This window comes from Mus musculus, chromosome 3, assembly GCF_000001635.26.
Source record: "Mus musculus strain C57BL/6J chromosome 3, GRCm38.p6 C57BL/6J".
Lineage (NCBI taxonomy): Eukaryota > Metazoa > Chordata > Mammalia > Rodentia > Muridae > Mus > Mus musculus.
Window position 1 is genome coordinate 106,386,867 of NC_000069.6, and position 20,056 is coordinate 106,406,922.

A 20,056-nucleotide genomic window follows, 5' to 3' on the forward strand; every position below is an offset into this window, starting at 1 on the left:
TTTCTAAGGAACTGCCAGACTGATTTCCAGAGTGGTTGTATTACCCCTGTACTCCATTTTTAATTGGGATATTGAGTTTTATTTGGAGTCTAACTTCTTGAGTTCTTTGTATATTTTGGATACTCCCCTCTATCCGATTTAGGGTTAAGTTTTAACTGCTTCAAAGCTCAGCCCAAGCTCTAGACTGGGCTTGCCAAGTCTGTCCCTGGATGAATGCCCAGAATTAACAGTTCATTCTGTAAGTAAGATAGATCCGTATGTCCCCAAGAAAGGGAGGGTGAAGTAGGATGGTATGGACAAGATCAACTGAATTGTATATAGATCTGTGTAATTAACAAAGAAAATTAAAATATTTTAAGAGAATAATGTAAGGTTTGGGGTTTGTTTTTGTTTTTTGTTTGTTTGTTTTTGGGGTTATTTTGGTTTTGGGTTTTTTGTTTTGTTTTGTTTTGTTTTGTTTTTGTTTTTTTTTTTTTTTTTTTTTTGCTGAATTACAAAATAACCAAAAACACTCGTGTTCTGACTGCTTATTTTATTAGTAGAAGTAAGATGGTCCTAGAAAGTGTCAAGAGACACCATGCAGAGCCCCAGGAGAAATGTAGCAGATTATGTCCTTGTCTAGGTCTGCAAAGTTGGCTGCTCTTGAAGACAGATTCTTCCTGGCCGTTCTGGAATGGGATTCCCTTCAGGCTCTGCCAGATGCTACGTCTGTTATTTGCTACTGAGTTGCAACACAGGCTCCAATGCCCCAGAGCTGCTATTCCTGCTAACAGTCACATTGGCTGAAAGGACAGTTACATTGCAACCTAAAACATATAGCAAAAACAGTAGATCAATGATTTCATGTGAGGAAACGGGCTGCTTAACAAGAGAACTGGGCAATGGGAAGTAGCTAGGTGTGTTGGTACAATGAACTCAAGGGTTGATCAGTTAAGATAAAAAATTACAAGCAGTATTGTATCAAGCCTGCCTAAGTCACAATTTAAAAAGTTGACCTCCCTTTGTTGGGTAATTTTATGTCAACTGGACAAAAGCTAAAGTCATCGGAGGGAACCTCAGTTTAAAAAAAAAAAAAAATTCTTCTATAAGACCGGAATGTAGACAAGCCTGTAGGGCATTTTCTTAACTATTGATTGATGGGGGAGGACAAAGCCCATTGTGGGTCATGCCATCTCAGGAACAGTAGGCCTGGGTTTATAAGAAAGCAGGTTGAACAAACAATGGGGAACAAGGCAATAGGTAGCACCCTTCTATGGCCTCTGAATTGACTCCTTTCTCCAGATCCCTGTTCTTTAGGAGTTCCTGCTCTAGCTTCCTTGATCAACAGTGAAGGGTAAGTCTAAAACAAATAAATCCTTTCCTTTCCTAGTTGCTTTTAGTCATGATGTTTCATCATAGCAATACTACCCTAACTAAGACATTTCCCATATAATTCAGTTAAGAAATAGCCATTGACACCAGTGTATATAAAACCTTTCTGGAGGATATTGTATAAGTAGCAAACAAATGTGTTTTAAAAAATATTCTGAAGTAAATATAGGCATTAGTAACCCCCATGAATAATAGGTTAGATTTATGAGAGTACTAGTTACGTATACCTATTAAGCCTTACTAGGGCTGCCTATCTCGTGTAGAAACAAATAAGAAAACAAAAAATACTAAGGAGTCCTGATTTCCTATGGAATATAAAATTACTGGTATGGTAGTTAGCAGTTAAAGAAATAGTAAGAATCTCACTGGAAAAGTATCTGTCATTTTAAGGCTTCCTTTGAGATGATGAAGGAACACGTATACACCTTCTGCATACTCTTACAATAACTTACTTGCACTGTGCACTTTGAGGGTTTTCTTCAAGATGGAAGTCAGGGGAAATGTGCCCTGACCACAGAAAGAACCAGTGTAGTCATCCATATCAATGGTCCAAATCATGGCACCTCCATAGTTGTTCCGCTTAAGCCACTGAGCCTGGTTAAGAGAAAAATAACAGTGGGAGTCACTTTGTTTCCTGGGACTCAGAATCAGGGCCCAGAACATCCAAGGAACTAACCTTACCTTGATATGAAAGCTCTTGATATTGTCATAGCCAACCCACTCATTGCCATGGAAGGCATAGGGCACTTGCTGAGCAGCATTCCAGACCTGAATGGCTCCATTTTTCAGGAATGTGCAAATCTTTAAAAAGTTAAGAATTTCATATCCTTTAAATATTAATTCCATGTAAGAAAAAATGTGCATATTTATTTGATTTCCTTCCTTTTATTGTCTCTACGAGGTTTACCTCAAATCTGTAATTAATTAGATTTCTAGGAAACTAATCCTACAAATTAATGAGGAAGATTTGGATTTTTTTATTTTGTGTAATAGAGATCCCCACACAAGGTCTTGCCGAAGATAAATAAGGACTTTACCAATGAGTTACATCTCCAGTCCTGTTTTTGTTTGAGAGAAGATCTCTATTTATATAGACTCACTTCAAAATGGTGATACTATTGCCTCTGTCTCTTGAATGAGTAAATGGGTGTGAGGTGCTGTGCCTGCCAAGTACATTCATAATATATCGCTATATACTAAGATCCCATTTTTATTTCTGTGATACTGGGGACTGAAGACAGGTCTGTATATGTTCAGGTAAGAAATGAAGAACTGAGATATATCTCCATGTCTTTTAAATGTTCAGAAACATCCCAAAATTTTAGTGTTTGTTTTTGGGATCCATGGTATTCTGAGACGTGTGTGTGTGTGTGTGTGTGTGTGTGTGCGCGCGCGTGTGTGTACATATATGTAACTGTGTGGTCTGGTAATTGAAAGAACGATGTGTTATTAAATGCTTATCACTTTTGGTTACCTAGAAGCTATGATACAAAAAAATTAAGTCCTTGAAATAGCATTCTACTCAGTGTACAAAAAAAAGACAGAATGAACACTCAGAGTGAGCACATTTTTCTTCTTTGGCACATGAAATTTATAGAGCATGTATAGACAACTACTAACCTCATAATAGGCCCAGAATCCAGTTTGCTTTGTGTGGGGTCCTGGATGGCCACCACGATTGCTAGGGGCACCAATTTCTGTTTTAGTGGAGTCACTTAGGATGAAGGTGTGTCCATATGCTGGAAATCCAACAATGAGCTTCTCAGGGGAAGCCCCTTTTTTCTTCCAGTTGTCCATAATGTATTTCTGCAGTTGCAAAAAGTAGCTATAATGTTCAACCCACTGACCTTCTATGATTAATTATGTTTGCTATTTATTCTAACCATTCAAATTTCCATATTAAACTAAAACCTGGTAATTTCTTATAAAACATTTAAATAAATTTGAATTTATAGTCAATGAGACGTGATTGATGAATTTAAACAATGAGATTTGATTGTGTTGATTTTGTGCCTATATCTATATATGATTTATTGCATCGCTTATCTGTGCAGTATCTTACTATGTTGTGAAAGGCCTTTACTCCAGTTTCAATTGGAGATTTATAGAGAGGACTGTTTTCTCCGGTGTAGCCATCCCAAGATCCATGGAGATCATAGGTCATGACTTGAATATAGTCCAAGGACCTATGTTAGGGGAAATTACTTAAAAGCATTTATTTTTATTTTTATTTTATTTATTTACACCCCAAATGATGCCACCTCCAGTCCCCTCTTGCAGAGTTCTTACTGCCACTCCTCTCTGAGCATCACTGAGAGGGTGCAGCCCCTGAGCATCCCCAGTCCCTGGGCCTTCAAGTCTCTACAAAGTTAGGCACATCCTCTCCCACGAGACCAGACAAAGAAATCTGCTGCTATGTATATGTTGAGGACCTTAGAACAGCTTGTATTTGCTCTTTGGTTGGTGGCCTAATCTCTGTGAGATTCTAAGGATCCAGATTAGGTGATATTGTTGGTCTTCCTATGCAGTTGCCATTTCCCTTCAGTTCCTTCAATTCTTCTCCTAACTCTTACATAGGGGTCCCTGACCTCAGTTTGATGTTTAGCTGTGAGTATCTGGATCTTTCTCAGTCAGTTGCTGGTAGACACTCTCAGAATAAAATCATTTTTATGGTTATTATCCACACCTACTCCAGCAAAAGATGACATTTCCAAGGCCCCTAAACAAAAACTTAAATCAGTAGGAAGGACATCCCAGAAATAAATTAAAAAAAAACAAAACAGCTCAGACTATAGTAGTACAGGGCCAGGTACATCACTCACTGTGACAGTTGGGGGATCTCATAGCCAAATTGGATTGTAGAGATAACACCAGCAACTGCAGCAGTAACCATCAGCCTGGGCTTTTTGTTCTTGCTCACCTCTTTTTCAAAAGCTTTACGTATTTCCTATAGAGTAATAAGGTATAACACAGAATGTTTGGAATTAATTTAGCTCCTTAAATAAAATACATGATAAAGTACTTTTACATATTTTATTTTACATTAGTATGTCAACATTTCAATAAATTCATTGGGGTAAATGATTTTAATAAACTTAACACATGCCTATTATTCATAGGTAATAGAGATTTTTCCCAGAGTTACAAAAAAAGTTAGCAGACATTCAAAACCACTGTAAAGGTCTTAGATGTTCATGTTCAATGCATCCCTGGATCACCATGCTCTAGAACTACATTTGCTTTAATGCCCTGGATCCAGCTTTCAGTTGTGTAGAAATTTGCTTTCATCTGCTCAATAGATGAACTTTTTATGACTTTAAAAGTAATTTTAACCAGAGATGGTAGATGACCATAAAAAAACAATGTTTCTGAACACAAAAATACAAATACATATATTAATTCACAGAAATTATGATGATATTCATACAACCTATATAAATATAAGCCAGACAAAATTATGGCATGGAGAGCTGCTTAGACAGGGACAGTCAGTTTTCCTTATGAGTATAAACACTAACAGATTGATCATGCTCCAATTGAAGGCCACTTCCAAGAACATGTGGGCAGCAAACATTGGATTAGATAAGTTTTAAAAAATAGAACACAAATTTATTTTGGTAGCAAGAGAATTTTAAAGGAGTTGGCAGGGAGCAAATATGATCAAAACACATTTTATGAACTTCTCAAAGAAGTAGTAAAAATGTTCTCATAGATCCATCTGTTTCATACATGAAATCACTATTTATCCTTAGTTGCATAGTACCAGACTATTTTCATCACTGAAAGAAAGCATTCTATGTATTGTAGTGAACTGAATGAGAAAATCCCCCCATAGCCTTGGTAATTTGAACAGGTCCCTAGTCAATAATGTATTTGAAAAAGATCAGGTAGTACAACCTTACTAGAGGAAGAAAGTCACAGATGGGGAGGACTTTGAGATTTAAAAAATGTCTACCTCTATTTTGCACTTGCAGTTCCATGTTATGGTTCAAATTGTGAGCTCTCAAAATATTGTTCCAGCTACCATGCTTACTGCTTACTTTTATGTTGTTTAACTCTCTAGACCATCAAGGCAAAATAAACACATCTATAAGATGTGTTGGTCATGGTATTTTATTCCAGCAATAGAAAAAAATAATACTTTGGGAATCACTTTTTCATTTTCCATGAACATTTGTTTAAATATACTGTATCATTTTATGCTTTGCATTCTTTATCATGTTATTCATCAAAAATACCATGCATTCATTAGATTTTAACATTTTTATTTATTCTTTTAAATATTCATACAATGTATTTTAAGCATATTGATTCCCTCCCTCAACTTCTTCCTAATTCTCCTGTACTTTCCTACTAATCAAAGATCATGAACTCTTTATATTCTAAGCAAAATAAATTTTACAGTTCACTTTGTATGGACTATCTACTCTTGAACATGGAGCTTACCCTGTAATGTGGTTGCTATAGCCAATATCACATAATTTAAAACAATATATTGTCTCTCTTCTATTTGCAATCATTACATGTAGCCATTTGTCCAAGGATGAGATTTTATGCCCGCTTCACCTTTTTTGCTGAAATTTTGTCTGCTTTGAGCTTGTCCTGCTCTTGTGCATGCTATCACATTCTCTATGACACATGTATTCATATGTGTGTTACCTTGTATCTAAAAAAACGGTTTCTTCGAAATTATTTGCCACTCCTGGCTTATAAAATAAATTTGTCCTCTCCATTTGTGGCTTCCTGTGTTATTTACTCTTCTACTGAAAATAGAAGCTTCTCTGATGAGGGGTAAGTTATTCACCAACCTATAGGCATAGCAATATGTCATTAGGAGTCACTTTGTTGCTATGTTCATTTAGTGGAATAATTTTAGTCTGTTTTCTCCTAGAAACCATGGCCTATTTACTCAGGTTCTTAGCTCATTGTCAGGTGTGGGTTCTTTCTAATGAAACAGATTCTAAATGCAGTCCAAAAGTGTCCAGTTACTTCTTTAACATTGTATTAGTAGGAATAACTTGAAGATAAGTCATTAGTGTAGCTTGCATGGTTCATAGCTGGGTGACATTAATGATTAGGTTTTTTTTTCTTCTGATAGTGTGTATAGCACCTTCAAGCACTATGAATATTACCCAACAGAAAAGACTGTTCTAAATTAGTACAATCTATATTTCTCTATGTTGTATGACTCAAGTATGTAGTATATTCACTAAAAGTGTTTTGCCATCAAGTTTTAAAGGGTAATCAATAGAAATAGCAATGGTCTACAATATCTGGGTCTATAGGACTCCATTGGTCAAAAACTCAAAAAGATATTTCTCATTTCTGTTATTGGAGGGTTGTATTTGGTAGCATAGAGTGTTAGGTGGAATACTATATTGTCCACCTCCCTTATATTGTAACTCCACTATGTGTATTTCTCTCTCTCTCTCTGTCTCTCTGTCTCTCTCTGTCTCTCTGTCTCTGTCTCTGTCTCTGTCTCTCTCTCTCTCTCTCTCTCTCTCTCTCTCTCTCTCTCTGTGTGTGTGTGTGTGTGTGTGTGTGTGTGTGTAAAATACTTGTGGAATCAACATTAATGAAAAATGTGAAGTTGAAATGAACTACAGGTCTTAAAACTCATGTGGTCAGGGGTAAAAGGTGTGGCTCAGCAGTCAAGAGCACTGGCTTGTCCAGGGTTTTAATTCCCAGGATACATATGATGGCTCAAAATTGTCTATAACTATAGTCAATGTGATCTGAGGCCCTCTCCTGGTGTGTAGGCATACATTTAGGCAAAACACCCATATATGTAATACCAAAATAAATAAATCTTATGTTTTGTAAACTATATGTGGTAAAAAAACAACTAGCATTTACCTTGTCGAATGAAGTAATTATATTTAAGGATTTTTTAAAAGGATAATACTTTATAAATCTAAATTTATCTTTAGTTTTGTCATATAATAATTCCCCTTAGAAAGAAAAATTCAAATCTTCTAGGAATAAAAAAAGGTATTTATTCCTGCTTTCCTTACATGCATCAGGATAGTAAAGAGATGTTTGTCCCTAGGAGGGCTTCCATAACAGCCAGGGTACTGCCAAGCCAAATTAAGTCCATCAAATCCATACTTCCGCAGGAACTTTATGATTGAAGTAATGAAAGAATGGCGGTTCTCAGGAGTGGACACCATGGTGATAAAACTAAAGGAACCCAAAGAAATCATAATAATGCTTCAGTAATCTAAACACACTGAGATAAAGATATTTTATTCATTAATATCTGCCTCTGAGCCTTTCATCAGGACCTATCCCCAGATTAAGTCTCTGTGGTTCTCAGGGTATCCATGTACAATCTCTGCTTTTGGTGAACTCTCTAGTTATTTTATTGCTGCTGATTCTAATGCTCTATGTATTGAATGCAGCTGTCTTTGTTTTGAATTCAACTAACATATTAGCATGTTTTGTCTTCAACTAGATCCCAAATTCATGTACTCTCAAAGAAGTCTTATTGGTTATGCATATACATTTTCTTTCCTTTCTTTTGGAAACAATGAACAAAAGTATACCAGTTGTTCATCTAGCTTTGTGTTCTGAGTTACTTGAAAAAGGATGTCTGTTATGAAATAGGTAACTAAATATTAGGGGATGAAGTGCCAGAATATTAATCCAAACATTTAAACATATGAAGTACACTCTAGTCTTTCCAGCGTCTTTTAGTTAGTATTGAAGTTCCATTGTAGACATTTATTTAGTTAATGTATTCACTTAGTAGATACTCTTAATACTCTATTTAAAACTGTGTAGGAAAATGAAACAGAAATCATGCTACTCTAGATTGTCTTCTATAGAATGTGAATGAAAAAATCTCTCTGGAGAGGACTTACGAGCCATCTCCGAAGTTCCAGCAACCAATAGACAGGAGTGTTTTCAGCTTGTTGTTTCTTTAAAGCAAAAGAAAAGAGAAATTTCAAATTTCATGGGTCCTTCTATTTGAAATGGAAATGTTTGTGGTATTGGGCCTGTTCTTATGACTTAATCTTGTCTTCATATTATACAGTAAACTTTTGAACAATTTTTCCATTAATGAAATTTTATTACGATTTTTGTGTTGCCATAATCTTATACAGCATCAAAGTAATTTGGGCAAACTAAAGTACAAACTTTTATAAGGTATTTTTTACTTTCAAATTTAAAATAGAATTATAATATTCCTCCCTCTAAACCCTTCCATATGTATCTTCCCACAGTCTGCTTCAAATGTATGACCTCTTTGTCCACTAATTGTTATTGTAGACATATAGGCACAAAACTATTTAGGAATGTGTTTGTGTGTGTGTGTGTGTGTGTGTGTGTGTGTGTGTGTGTGTGTGTGTATTTCCTACATGAGCCCATAATCTACATCGCTACCACCCCTTACTCTCCTCATTCCAACTCTTCCCATGCTCCTCCTCCAAATTTCATACAAAGAATGTACTGGGCAATATTTCTAGTACCTACAACTCAGAAGGACAATTAACTCATAACCTTGCTCAATGAAATAAAATCTCGTTTGAAATATTGTGGTTTAAGTCTCTATGATAATTAGTACAAATTCAATGTATTAGAAATACTCAGACTCTTGGAAATGGTGGTTTTAATCTATCAATTTCCAAAGTGAATCTTTCATGAAAAGAGAACACTAAAGATTTGAGTGCATTGTCTCTTTTTCTATTTGATTCTGGTTCTGTTATTCTGGCATAGGGACTCACATACTATGAGGTAATCTTTGACTCAAGAAATCAAAGAGTTCATATTTCCAGTATAAATAACAGCTTAATTTCTAACTATATTTATGATAGTACAATTGATCATGATATTAGTTGCCTTATTTTTGTCTTATGTGTGAGTAAATAGAACAGATATGCAAATTCCAACATACCAGGGATTGTTTATTTTTCACAAAATATATTTTTATTAAAATGTAGAATATTCTTCTGATTATCAATAGAACTATTTGGTTTCTAATTTATAGAGTGTTCAATCTCTTCCCTTTTTGTGCAATTCACTGAGATAATGGAGTTTTGAGTGATTAAATACACAAAGAATGGAAGAAAATAGCTAATTTTTAAAATATTAAGCACATATCATAGGTGACATGTTGTTACATATATACTTATGTGCAGGTAGAATTATAATTTTGGACCAGAGTTTCTCACTAAATGTAGAAAGAAACTAAAGTAAGTTGAAGATAAAAAATGTAAGGTATGAAACAATAACACTACCTGAAAGAAGCATGGATAAACCTCCACAAATGTTGCCTGAACCGTGATTTTTCATAAAGATGCACCACCACATTAGCAGCAGTAGGAAAGATAATCAATGAGATTATGTCAGACTACAAATTCTTACAACAAAGCTGACACAATCAACAGAATAAGAAGATAAAGTAGCATATGGGAGAAAATATTTTAAAACTATATACCTCGTGAAAGGTTAATAACCAGTATATATCATGAGTCAAAGGCTCTAAATGATCAAAAAGAATCCTGAGTGAAAAATGGGCCAAAATCTTGACTACACATTTCTTTACAACAAGACATAACACTGATAATGGTATGAACAAAAGTACTTTAAGATAGTACTAACCAGACATAATTTTCTTAAAGCCATATAGAAATGTCTTCACCTGCTATGATTACTGTGATAAAAATATGAAACACTAGGGGTTTATCGGAGCACCTGGGGGAGGCATCTTGGTTCCTGGATCCCTCAGAGACCAGTCTGCTCAGGTGAGAGTGTGGACTACAGAAGCTAACAGCTTCTGGAACAGGCAGAAGCAACACAGCTTCTGAGACAGACACCATTTTGTGCTCCAGACATCCGGGTAGCTTCCCTGCCAGAGAAGAACTGTCCACCCCACCCAGGAGGGCTTTGTCAGAACACCTGGGGGAGCCAACTTGGTTCTCGGATCCCTTTGAGACTAGTCTACACAGGTGAGAGTGTAGACTACAGAAGCTAACAGATTCTGGGACAGACTGAAGCAACACAGTTTTGGGGACAGGGCCAGTTTCAGGCCTTCATCTTCTGCCAGGAGGGAGGTCCAAACACCACATATCTGTGCACCTTCCCTGCAAGAGAAGAGCTTGCATGAAGAGAGTGCTCTGACCACTGAAACTCAGGAGAGAGGTACACTCCCAGGTCTGCTGATAGACGCTAACAGAATCACAAGAGGAACAAGCTATAACCACAGACAATTATAACAACAAACTCCAGAGATTAGCAGATGGCTAAAGGCAAATGTAAGAATCCTACTAACAGAAACCAAGACCACTCACCATCATCAGAACCTAGCACTCCCACCTCAGCCAGTCCTGGGCAACAAAACACACCTGAAAAGCTAGACCCAGATTAAAGCATATCTCATGATGATGGTAGAGGACATCAAGGACTTTAATAACTCACTTAAAAAAATACAAGAGAACACTGCTAAAGAGTTATAAGTCCTTAAAGAAAAACAGGAAAACACAACCAAGCAGGTAGGAGTCCTTAAAGAAAAACAGGAAAACACACCTAAACAGGTGACGGAAATGAACAAAACCATACTAGACTTAAAAAGGGAAGTAGACACAATAAAGAAAACCCAAAGTGAGGCAACGCTGGAGATAGAAACACTAGAAAGGAAATCTGAAACCATAGATGGAAGCATCAGCAACAGAATACAAGAGATGGAAGACAGAATCTCAGGTGCAGAAGATTCCATAGATAACATTGGCACAACAATCAAAGAAAATGCAAAATACAAAAAGACCCTAACTCGAAACATCCAGGAAATCAAGGACACAATGAGAAGACCAAACCTACAGATCATAGGAGTAGATGAGAATGAAGATTTTCAACTTAAAGGGCCAGCAAATATCTTGAACAAAAGTATAGAAGAAAACTTCACAAACCTAAAGAAAGAGATGCCCATGAACATACAAGAAGCCTGCAGAACTCCAAATAGACTGGACCAGAAAAGAAATTCCTCCCGACACATACTAATCCGAACAACAAATGCACTAAATGAAGGTAGAATATTAAAAGCAGTAAGGGAAATAGGTCAAGTAACATATAAATGCAGGCCTATAAGAATTACACCAGATTTTTCAGCAGAGACTATGAAAGCCAAAAGATCCGGGACAGATGTTGTACAGACACAAAGAGAATACAAATGCCAGCCAGGCTACTACACCCAGCCAAACTTTCAATTACCATAGATGGAGAAACTAAAGTATTCCATGACAAAACCAAATTCACACATTATCTTTCCACGAATCCAGCGCTTCATAGAATAATAACAGAAAAAGGACAATACAAGGACAGAAACCACGCCCGAGAAAAAACAAGAAAGTAATCCTCCAAGAAACCTAAAAGAAGACAGCCAAAAGAACAAAATGCCAACTCTAACAACAAAAATAACATGAAGCAACAATTACTTTTCGTTGATATCTCTTAATATCAATGGAATCAATTCCCCAATAAAACAACATAGACTAACAGACTGTATACACAAACAGGACCCAACATTTTGCTGCTTACAGGAAACCCATCTCAGGGAAAAAGACAGACACTACCTCAGAATTAAAGGCTAGAAAACAATTTTAAAAGCAAATGGTCTGAAGAAACAAGCTGGAGTAGACATTCTAATATCGAATAAAATCAACTTCCAACACAATGTTATCAAAAAAGAAAAGAAAGGGCACTTCATACTTATCAAAGGTAAAATCGTCCAAGATGAACTCTTAATTCTAAATATCTATACTCCAAACACAAGGGCAGCCACATTCATTAAAGAAACTTTAGTAAGCTCAAAGCACACATTACACCTCACACAATAATAATGGGAGAATTCAACACACCACTTTCATCAATGGACAGATCATGGAAACAGAAATAAACAGGGACACAGTGAAACTAACAGAAGTGATGAAACAAATGGTTTTAACAGATACCTACAGAACATTTTATCCTAAAACAAAAGGATATACCTTCTTCTTAGCACCTCATGGTACCTTCTCCAAAACTAACCATATAAGTGGTCACAAAACCAGCCTCAACAGATTAAAAAATATTGAAATTGTCCCATGCATGCTATCAGATCACCATGGACTAAGGCTGCTCTTCAATAACAAAATAAATGATAGAAAGCTAACATTCACGTGGAAACTGAACAACACTATCCTCAATGATACCTTGGTCAAGGACGAAATAAAGAAATTAAATACTTTTTAGAGTTTAATGAAAATTAAGCCACAACATACCCAAATTTATGAGACACAATGAAAGCATTTCTAAGAGGAAAACTCACAGTTCTGAGTGCCTCCCAAAAGAAACTAGAGAGAGAACACACTAGCAGCTTGACAACACACCTAAAAGCTGTAGAACAAAAGGAAGTAAATTCACCCAAGAGGAGTAGATGGCAGGAAATAATCAAACTCAGGGGCAAAATCAACCAAGTGGAAACAAGAAGAACTCTATTCAAAGAACCAAACAAACCAGGAGCTGGTTCTTTGAGAAAATCAACAAGATAGATAAAACCTTAGCCAGACACACTAGAGGGCACAAGGACAGCATCCTAATTAACAAAATCAGAAATGAAAAGGGAGACATAACAACATATGATGAAGAAATTCAAAATGCCATCAGATCCTTCTACAAAAGGCTATTCTCAAGAAAACTGGAAAATCTGGATGAAATGAAAAATTTCGAGACAGATACCAGGAACCAAAGATAAATCAGGATCAGGTTAATGATCTAAACAGTCCTATATCCCCTAAAGAAATAGAAGCAGTCATTAGTAGGCTCCCAACCAAAAAAAGCCCATGATCAGATGGGTTTAGTGCAGAGTTCTATCACACCTTCAAAGAAGATCTAATTCCCGTTCTTCACAAACTATTCCACAATATAAAAGCAGAAGGTACTCTACCCAATTTATTCTATGAAACCATAATTAATCTCATACCTAAATCACAGAAAGACCCAAAAAAGATAGAGAACTTCAGACCAATTTCCCTTATGAATATTAATGCAAAAATACTCAATTAAATTCTCCCTAACCGAATTGAAGAACATATCAAAACAAACATCCATCCTGTCAAAGTAGGTAACATTCTGGGGTTCATGGATGATTTAATATATGGAAATCCATCAATGTAAACCACTATATAAACAAACTCAAAGACAAAAAAAAAAAAAAAAGATCATCTCGTTAGATATGGAGAAAACATTTGACAAAATCCAACACCCATTCATGATAAAAGTCTTGGAAAGATCAGGAATTCAAGGCCCATACCTAAACATGATAAAAGGAATCACAGCAAACCAGTAGCCAACATCAAAGTAAATGTTGAGAAGCTGGAAGCAATCCCACTAAAATCAGGGACTAGATAAGGCTACTCAATTTCTCCCTACCTATTCAACATAGTACTTAAAGTCCTAGCCAGTGCAATTCAACAGCAAAAGGAGATCAAGGGGATACAAATTGGAAAGGAAGAAGTCAAAATATCACTTTTTGCTGATGATATGATGGTATATATAAGTGACCCTAAAAATTCCACCAGAGAACAACTAAACATGATAAACAGCTTCAGTGAAGTAGCTGGATATAAAATTAACTCAAACAAGTCAATGGCCTTTCTCTACACAAAGGATAAACGGGCAGAGAAAGAAATTAGGGAAACAACACCCGACAGTAGTCACAAATAGTATAAAATACTTAGGTATGACTCTAGCTAAGGAAGTGAAAGATCTGTATGATAACAACTTCAAGTCTCTGAAAAATGAAATTAAAGAAGATCTCAGAAGTTGGAAAGATCTCCCATGCTCATGGATTGGGCAGGAGCAATACTGTAAAAATGGATATCTTGCCAAAAGCAATCTACAGATTCAATGCAATCCCCATCGAAATTCCAACTGAATTCTTCAACAAATTAGAAAGGGCGATCTGCAAATTCATCTGGAATAACAAAAACCTAGGATAGCAAAAACACTTCTCAAGGATAAAAGAACCTCTGGTGGAATCACCATGCCTGACCTAAAGCTGTACTAAGAGCAATTGTGATAAAATCTTCATGGTACTGGTACAGCGTCAGACAAGTAGACCAATGGAATAGAAATGAAGACCCCGAAATGAACCTACACATGTATGCTCACTTGATATTTGACAAGGGAGCTAAAACTATCCAGTGGAAAAAAGACAGCATTTTCAACAAATGGTGCTGGCACAACTGGCAGTTATCATGTAGGAGAATGCTAATTGATCCATTCCTATCTCCTTGTACTAACATCAAATCTAAGTGGGTAAATGAACTCCACATAAAACCAGAGACAGTGAAACTTATAGAGGAGAAAGTGGGGAAAAGACTCGAAGATGGTCACAGGGGAAAAATTCCTGAATAGAACAGCAATGGCTTGTGCTGTAACATTGAGAATAGACAAATGGGACCTCATAAAATTGCAAAGCTTCTTTAAGGCAAAAGACACTGTCAATAAGACAAAAAGGCCACCAACAGACTGGGAAGGGATCTTTAACTATCCTAAATCAGATAGTGGACTGATATCCAATATATATATATAAAGAACTCAAGAAGGTGGACTCCAGAAAATCAAATAACCCCATTAAAAAAATGGGATCAGAGCTAAATAAAGAATTCTCACCTGAGTAATACCGAATGGCTAATAAGCACCTGAAAAAAAATGTTCAACATCCTTAATCATCAGGGAAATGCAAATCAAAACAACACTGAGATTCCACCTCACACCAGTCAGAATGGCTAAGATCAAAAATTCATGTGACAGCAGATGCTGTCAAGGATGTGGATTAAAGAAGAACATTCCTCTATTTTTGGTAGGATTGCAAGCTTATACAACCACTATGGAAATCTGTCTGGCGGTTCCTCAGAAAGTTGGACATAGTACTACTGGAGGATCCTGCAATACCTCTCCTGGGTATAGATCCAGAAGATGTTCCAACTGGTAAGAAGGACACATGTTCCACTTTGTTCATAGAAGCCTTATTTATAATAGCCAAAAGCTGTAAAGAACCCAGATGCCCCTCAACAGAGGAATGGACACAGAAATTGTAGTATATTTATACAATGGAGTACTACTCATCTATTAAAAAGAATGAATTTATAAAATTCCTAAGCGAATGGATGGACCTGGAGGGCATCATCCTGAGTGAGGTAACCCAATCACAAAAGAACTCACATGATATGTACTCACTGATAAGTGGATATTAGCCCAGAAACTTAGAATACCCATGAAACAAGATAAAATTTGCAAAACACATGAAACTCAAGAAGAACAAAGACCAAAGTGTGGACACTTTGCCCCTTCTCTGAATTGGGAACCAAAAACCCATGGAAGGAGTTACAGAGACAAATTTTGGAGCTGAGATGAAAGGAAGGACCATCCAGAGACTGCCATACCTGGGGATCCATCCCAGAAGCAGCCTCCAAACGCTGACACCATTGCATACATTAGCAAAATTTTGCTGAAAGGACCCTGATAGAGCTGTCTCTTGTGAGGCTATGCAGGGGCCTAGCAAACACAGAAGTGGATGCTCACAATCAGCTATTGGATGGATCTCTGGGCCCCCAATGGAGGATCTAGAGAAAGTACCCAAGAAGCTAAAGGGTTCTACAACACTATAGGTGGAACAACAATATGAACTAACCATTTCCCCCAGGAGCTCGTGTCTCTATATGCATATGTATCAGAAGATGGCCTAGAGGGCCATCATTTGAAAGAGAGGCCCATTGGTCTTGCAAACTTTATATGGTGGGTGGGTAGAGGAGTGGGGGGGGGAGGTCATGGGGGACTTTTGGGATAGCATTTGAAATGTAAATGAAGAATATACCTAATAATAAAGAAAAGGAACTAAAAAATATGAAACACAACTACATTGTCAAAGAAATCAATTTTTAAAAGTCAATTAGATAACATTTATACAGATGTACTTTATTGCAACCAACATATAAATTAATATAAATAGTCCTTGAAAATAACAAATATAATTGTCATTTAATTCCTTTCCAAAGGATATGAATTCATTGTGTTGAAAGCATGGCAGCAACAGTGTACAATTCACAATATGCAAGATATGAAATCTCCTACCCTTAGGCGAATGAGTAGACAAAAAAAAGATGATTATATATAAGCATTAAAATTCAACAATAGAATGAAATGTGTCATTTATAACAGCATGTGTTAACATTGTATGCATGTTACTCAGAAAAGTAGGAGAAACCCAGAAAGACACAGGGCAGGAATGGACTCTTGAGCATTTGAACTCATGATATAAACCAGACTTCTTGTTATCATTACCCAGTCATGGGAAAGAGGGTTAGTAAAACATATAAGAACTATAAAATTCACTGATATAGGAAGCATAATTTCAAGATACCACGCTTATGCAACATGGTGCTTATAGTTTATAATAATATACAACGTTTTGGAAATTCAAAAAGATAGATTGGATTACTGAAAATAGAGCTGTTCAAAAATAGGCAAGATATCTCAGTTGTTAAATTCACTTGCCATCAAGTCTGATTACCTCATTTCAATTCCCAGTAACCACATGGTGAAAGGACAGAGCTAACTGCTGAAATTTGTTCTCTGACTTCAACATATGTCATTGGCATGCATATGAACATTTATATACATCTAGAGATACCATAAATATATGTAACAACTTTTATAGAGGTGATCAAGACAATGCATATATTAATTTACTGAACAACAATTTCAAAATATATAAATACTTCAAATCTTATATCTTTGTCATAAATATATGTCATTTGGTGAAATAGAAGGGATCAACTGGGCATCTTCATTAAATCTATCAATCCTATAGTATTAAGAAGCATTGGTATGTGGTAACTATTGACACTAAATTACATACCTTCTCTTTCTCTTACCTCTTTTTTAAGTCATTAAAACCTTTGTAGTCATCCAATTCTTTCCTTTTGGTCATGGTGAAGTTATTTTCCCAAATCCCAGCAAAAGAATAGATTAGGTGAGTACAGAGGCAAGGGTCAATGTCTTCATGCTTTATATCTCTCACATCTGGCTGATGCTGAGGCCAGTTGTTGAAGTAACACATCAGCTGGTAGGCAGAGCCTGTGAGAGGTGAGGGTCAAGCATGACAGCAATTTGTTGGTGCTAACGACCTGTGCTCATAGTTTGACCCTGCTTCCTTCCTTTCCTGTGCTTCAAATGACTGATCTCTGTTTAGAAGTGATTAGTGTGAACACTCTCAAAGATGAGCCCGTCTTGAGAACAGTACCTGACTTAAAGTGCCTTATGTTCAGTTTTGGAAAATACAATGGGAGAGTTTGGTTTACCTAGAAGGAAAAACAGGGGTCCAACTGTCATCTGGGTCTAGGTAGTCATTAGTTTATAGCTCTCCAGTGGTGATGCTATACTGCATAGTAGTGGGAACAAAACTAAAATAGTCAACTCTCTACAAAGTGAACCATTCTCCTTTCCAAGTATAAATTATTTCCTGGTAAGTTTTTTTCCAAAAATAAATATTATAATATAATTTAATAATAGTCTATATTAAGCAGAATAGTGGACTATAAGTAATTTATGGAGATCTGAGGCTTTACTAATAATAAAGCAGGTAGTCAATGACTTACCCATTTGAGCATTCAGAAGGAGGTTGAGACCTGGAAACAGAACATACATTTACCTGCTGTTCTCTAAGATCTAATTCAGAAGCCTTGTGGGCCATCTTACTTATTATAGATTGTCACATCCATAGTAATGTTCTTAAACTTATTCTTTTACTACTCAGTACTAGCAATAACCCTGTTTTTTACTTTCCATGTAATATTTATTATTTAATATAAAGGTTATAGAAGACAAACTGACCACATGTACAAATTGTGTCTTCTCCCACAGATTGGATGAGTTTAGCCTTATAACATGCAAAGCATCATTTAAAGCAGAGAATTGGATTTCTCCTAGAGCATTGGGATGTTCATTAAGAAGAATGTTGCAACGACTTTTGTAATGATGCCAGAAGAACAATGAAGTAAAACTCAAGATGATTTCACTCAGCTTAAACACAGTATGATTTCTTTTGACAAGGTCTCCTTTCAGCCATGGCCTGGCCATGGCCTGGAGTTGCTTTTGCCTCAACATCTTGAGTCCTAGAATTAAAAGTAAAAAATGTGGCAGAAAGATTCTAAGAGCCAGGAGAACAGAGAGGTTTCTGTGAGATTTTCTCACCTAAAAATGTCAAGTAAGCTACACCAACTAAGTATCATCAACACGGCTTCCTGAACAAGGACAGCAATGTAAATGCTAACACAAAAGGGGAAAGTTGCACTTTGTCTCACATGAATTACAGTTAACTATGTGATGCTAAGACTGGGAGAAATTGTCCTCACAAGGAAAGTTTCCAAACTGATTATTCTATAGCAAGTGCTCACCACAGCCATCATATACATACAAGTGTCATTAAAAGAAAGAAAAAAAGAAAGAAAGAAAGAAAGGAAGAAAGAAAGAAAGAAAGAAAAGAACAAAGAAAGAAAGAAAGAAAGAAAGAAAGAAAGAAAGAAAGAAAGAAAGAAAGAGAAAGAAAGAAGGGAAGGAAGGAAGGAAGGAAGGAAGGAAGGAAGGAAGGAAGGAAGGAAGGAAGGAAGAAGGAAAGAAGGAAAGAAGGAAAGAAACTATGTAAGAAAAAGGCTCTATATATGATTACACACTCACCCATGATGAAAACTAACTTGGATATGGTTGCCTTCAGCACTGATCCAGGAGGGTCTTCATTGCCTTTATAGAACATTTCTGTACCTAGTAATCACAAGGGTTTTCTCATAGAAATTACTTATTGCAATGTATATATGACTGAATTGTAAACCAGCAGCTCTTTATTACAGACTCTGCTTTTAATGCTGTTCCTCCTAGCAGGAGGTGAAGTCCACAGTTACACAAAGTACTCACTTGCTTAATACCCTCTTCCCCATATTCCAAGGCCATAAAAATCTGTTAAGATAAGGCAATCAGGTTTTATTTCACAGAATTTTCATACCTGGCATCAGTGCAAGTTTCTATTGGCAGATAAACAGCAAAATCCTTTGGAAAGTATTAGCTCTGTTTGAATTTTGTTTGTTCCTGGAATTATTCACATGTTATTTATACAGTCAATGCCTATATCTTTCCCTCTCTCCATTCATGGGCTACTTTCTTAACATTCTATCCACATTTGTTATACTAAATGGCCAATTTGTGGGGTATTTAGGATTTCAAAGAATGGCAGTTACACTTACTTAGGAAGTAAATACAGAGGGCCAAGGGTTGCAGGAAAGAACTCAGAATATAATCTCAGATGTCAAGTTGAGATACTAGCACTTTGATATAAATTTGAAGATGAGAGAAGTATGGATTAGAAATAAAATTAAAGTGTTCTTAGAATAGTGAATATGTTTAAGACTATATAGGGATAACTTTGTAAATAAGCCAAGACAGAATGAAAACAAAAGAATGGTCTAGACTAAACCAGTAACTCTCTCATGCTTCATTGATAGAAAAAAGAGGGATCAATGTAAGTAATTCAGGAACATTCATGAAATAGAAGAGGACGAAGTGAAAGTTTTAAGCAATGAATTTTTCCTTAAGAATCAGTAATCAACAAGACAGTAGTAGCTCATACCTATAATCTTAGCAATGGGAGGCT

At 36.2% G+C, this 20,056-nt stretch overlaps 1 protein-coding gene across 3 annotated transcripts; it reads right to left on the reverse strand.

The window, feature by feature from the left end:
- Positions 1–517: 517 nt before the first annotated feature.
- On the reverse strand, positions 518–19,335 carry Chil6 (chitinase-like 6). Of its 3 annotated transcripts, XM_017319554.1 has the most exons (12): positions 19,090–19,335; positions 18,012–18,041; positions 17,289–17,490; positions 9,612–9,647; positions 8,235–8,291; positions 7,386–7,551; positions 4,194–4,318; positions 3,434–3,557; positions 2,992–3,177; positions 2,053–2,172; positions 1,824–1,965; positions 537–806 (listed from the first exon to the last, which is right to left on the reverse strand). In XM_017319554.1, the coding sequence occupies exons 1-12, from the start codon at positions 19,163–19,165 to the stop codon at positions 712–714; spliced, it is 1,359 nt and encodes a 452-aa protein (XP_017175043.1). In that variant the 5' UTR covers positions 19,166–19,335; the 3' UTR covers positions 537–711. The 3 variants fall into 3 exon arrangements, 2 of the variants coding, with proteins under 2 accessions (NP_848499.1, XP_017175043.1); NM_178412.2 differs by lacking the exon at positions 9,612–9,647 and having other exon boundaries at positions 518–806; positions 19,090–19,316; XR_003954316.1 differs by lacking the exon at positions 3,434–3,557.
- Positions 19,336–20,056: the final 721 nt, after the last annotated feature.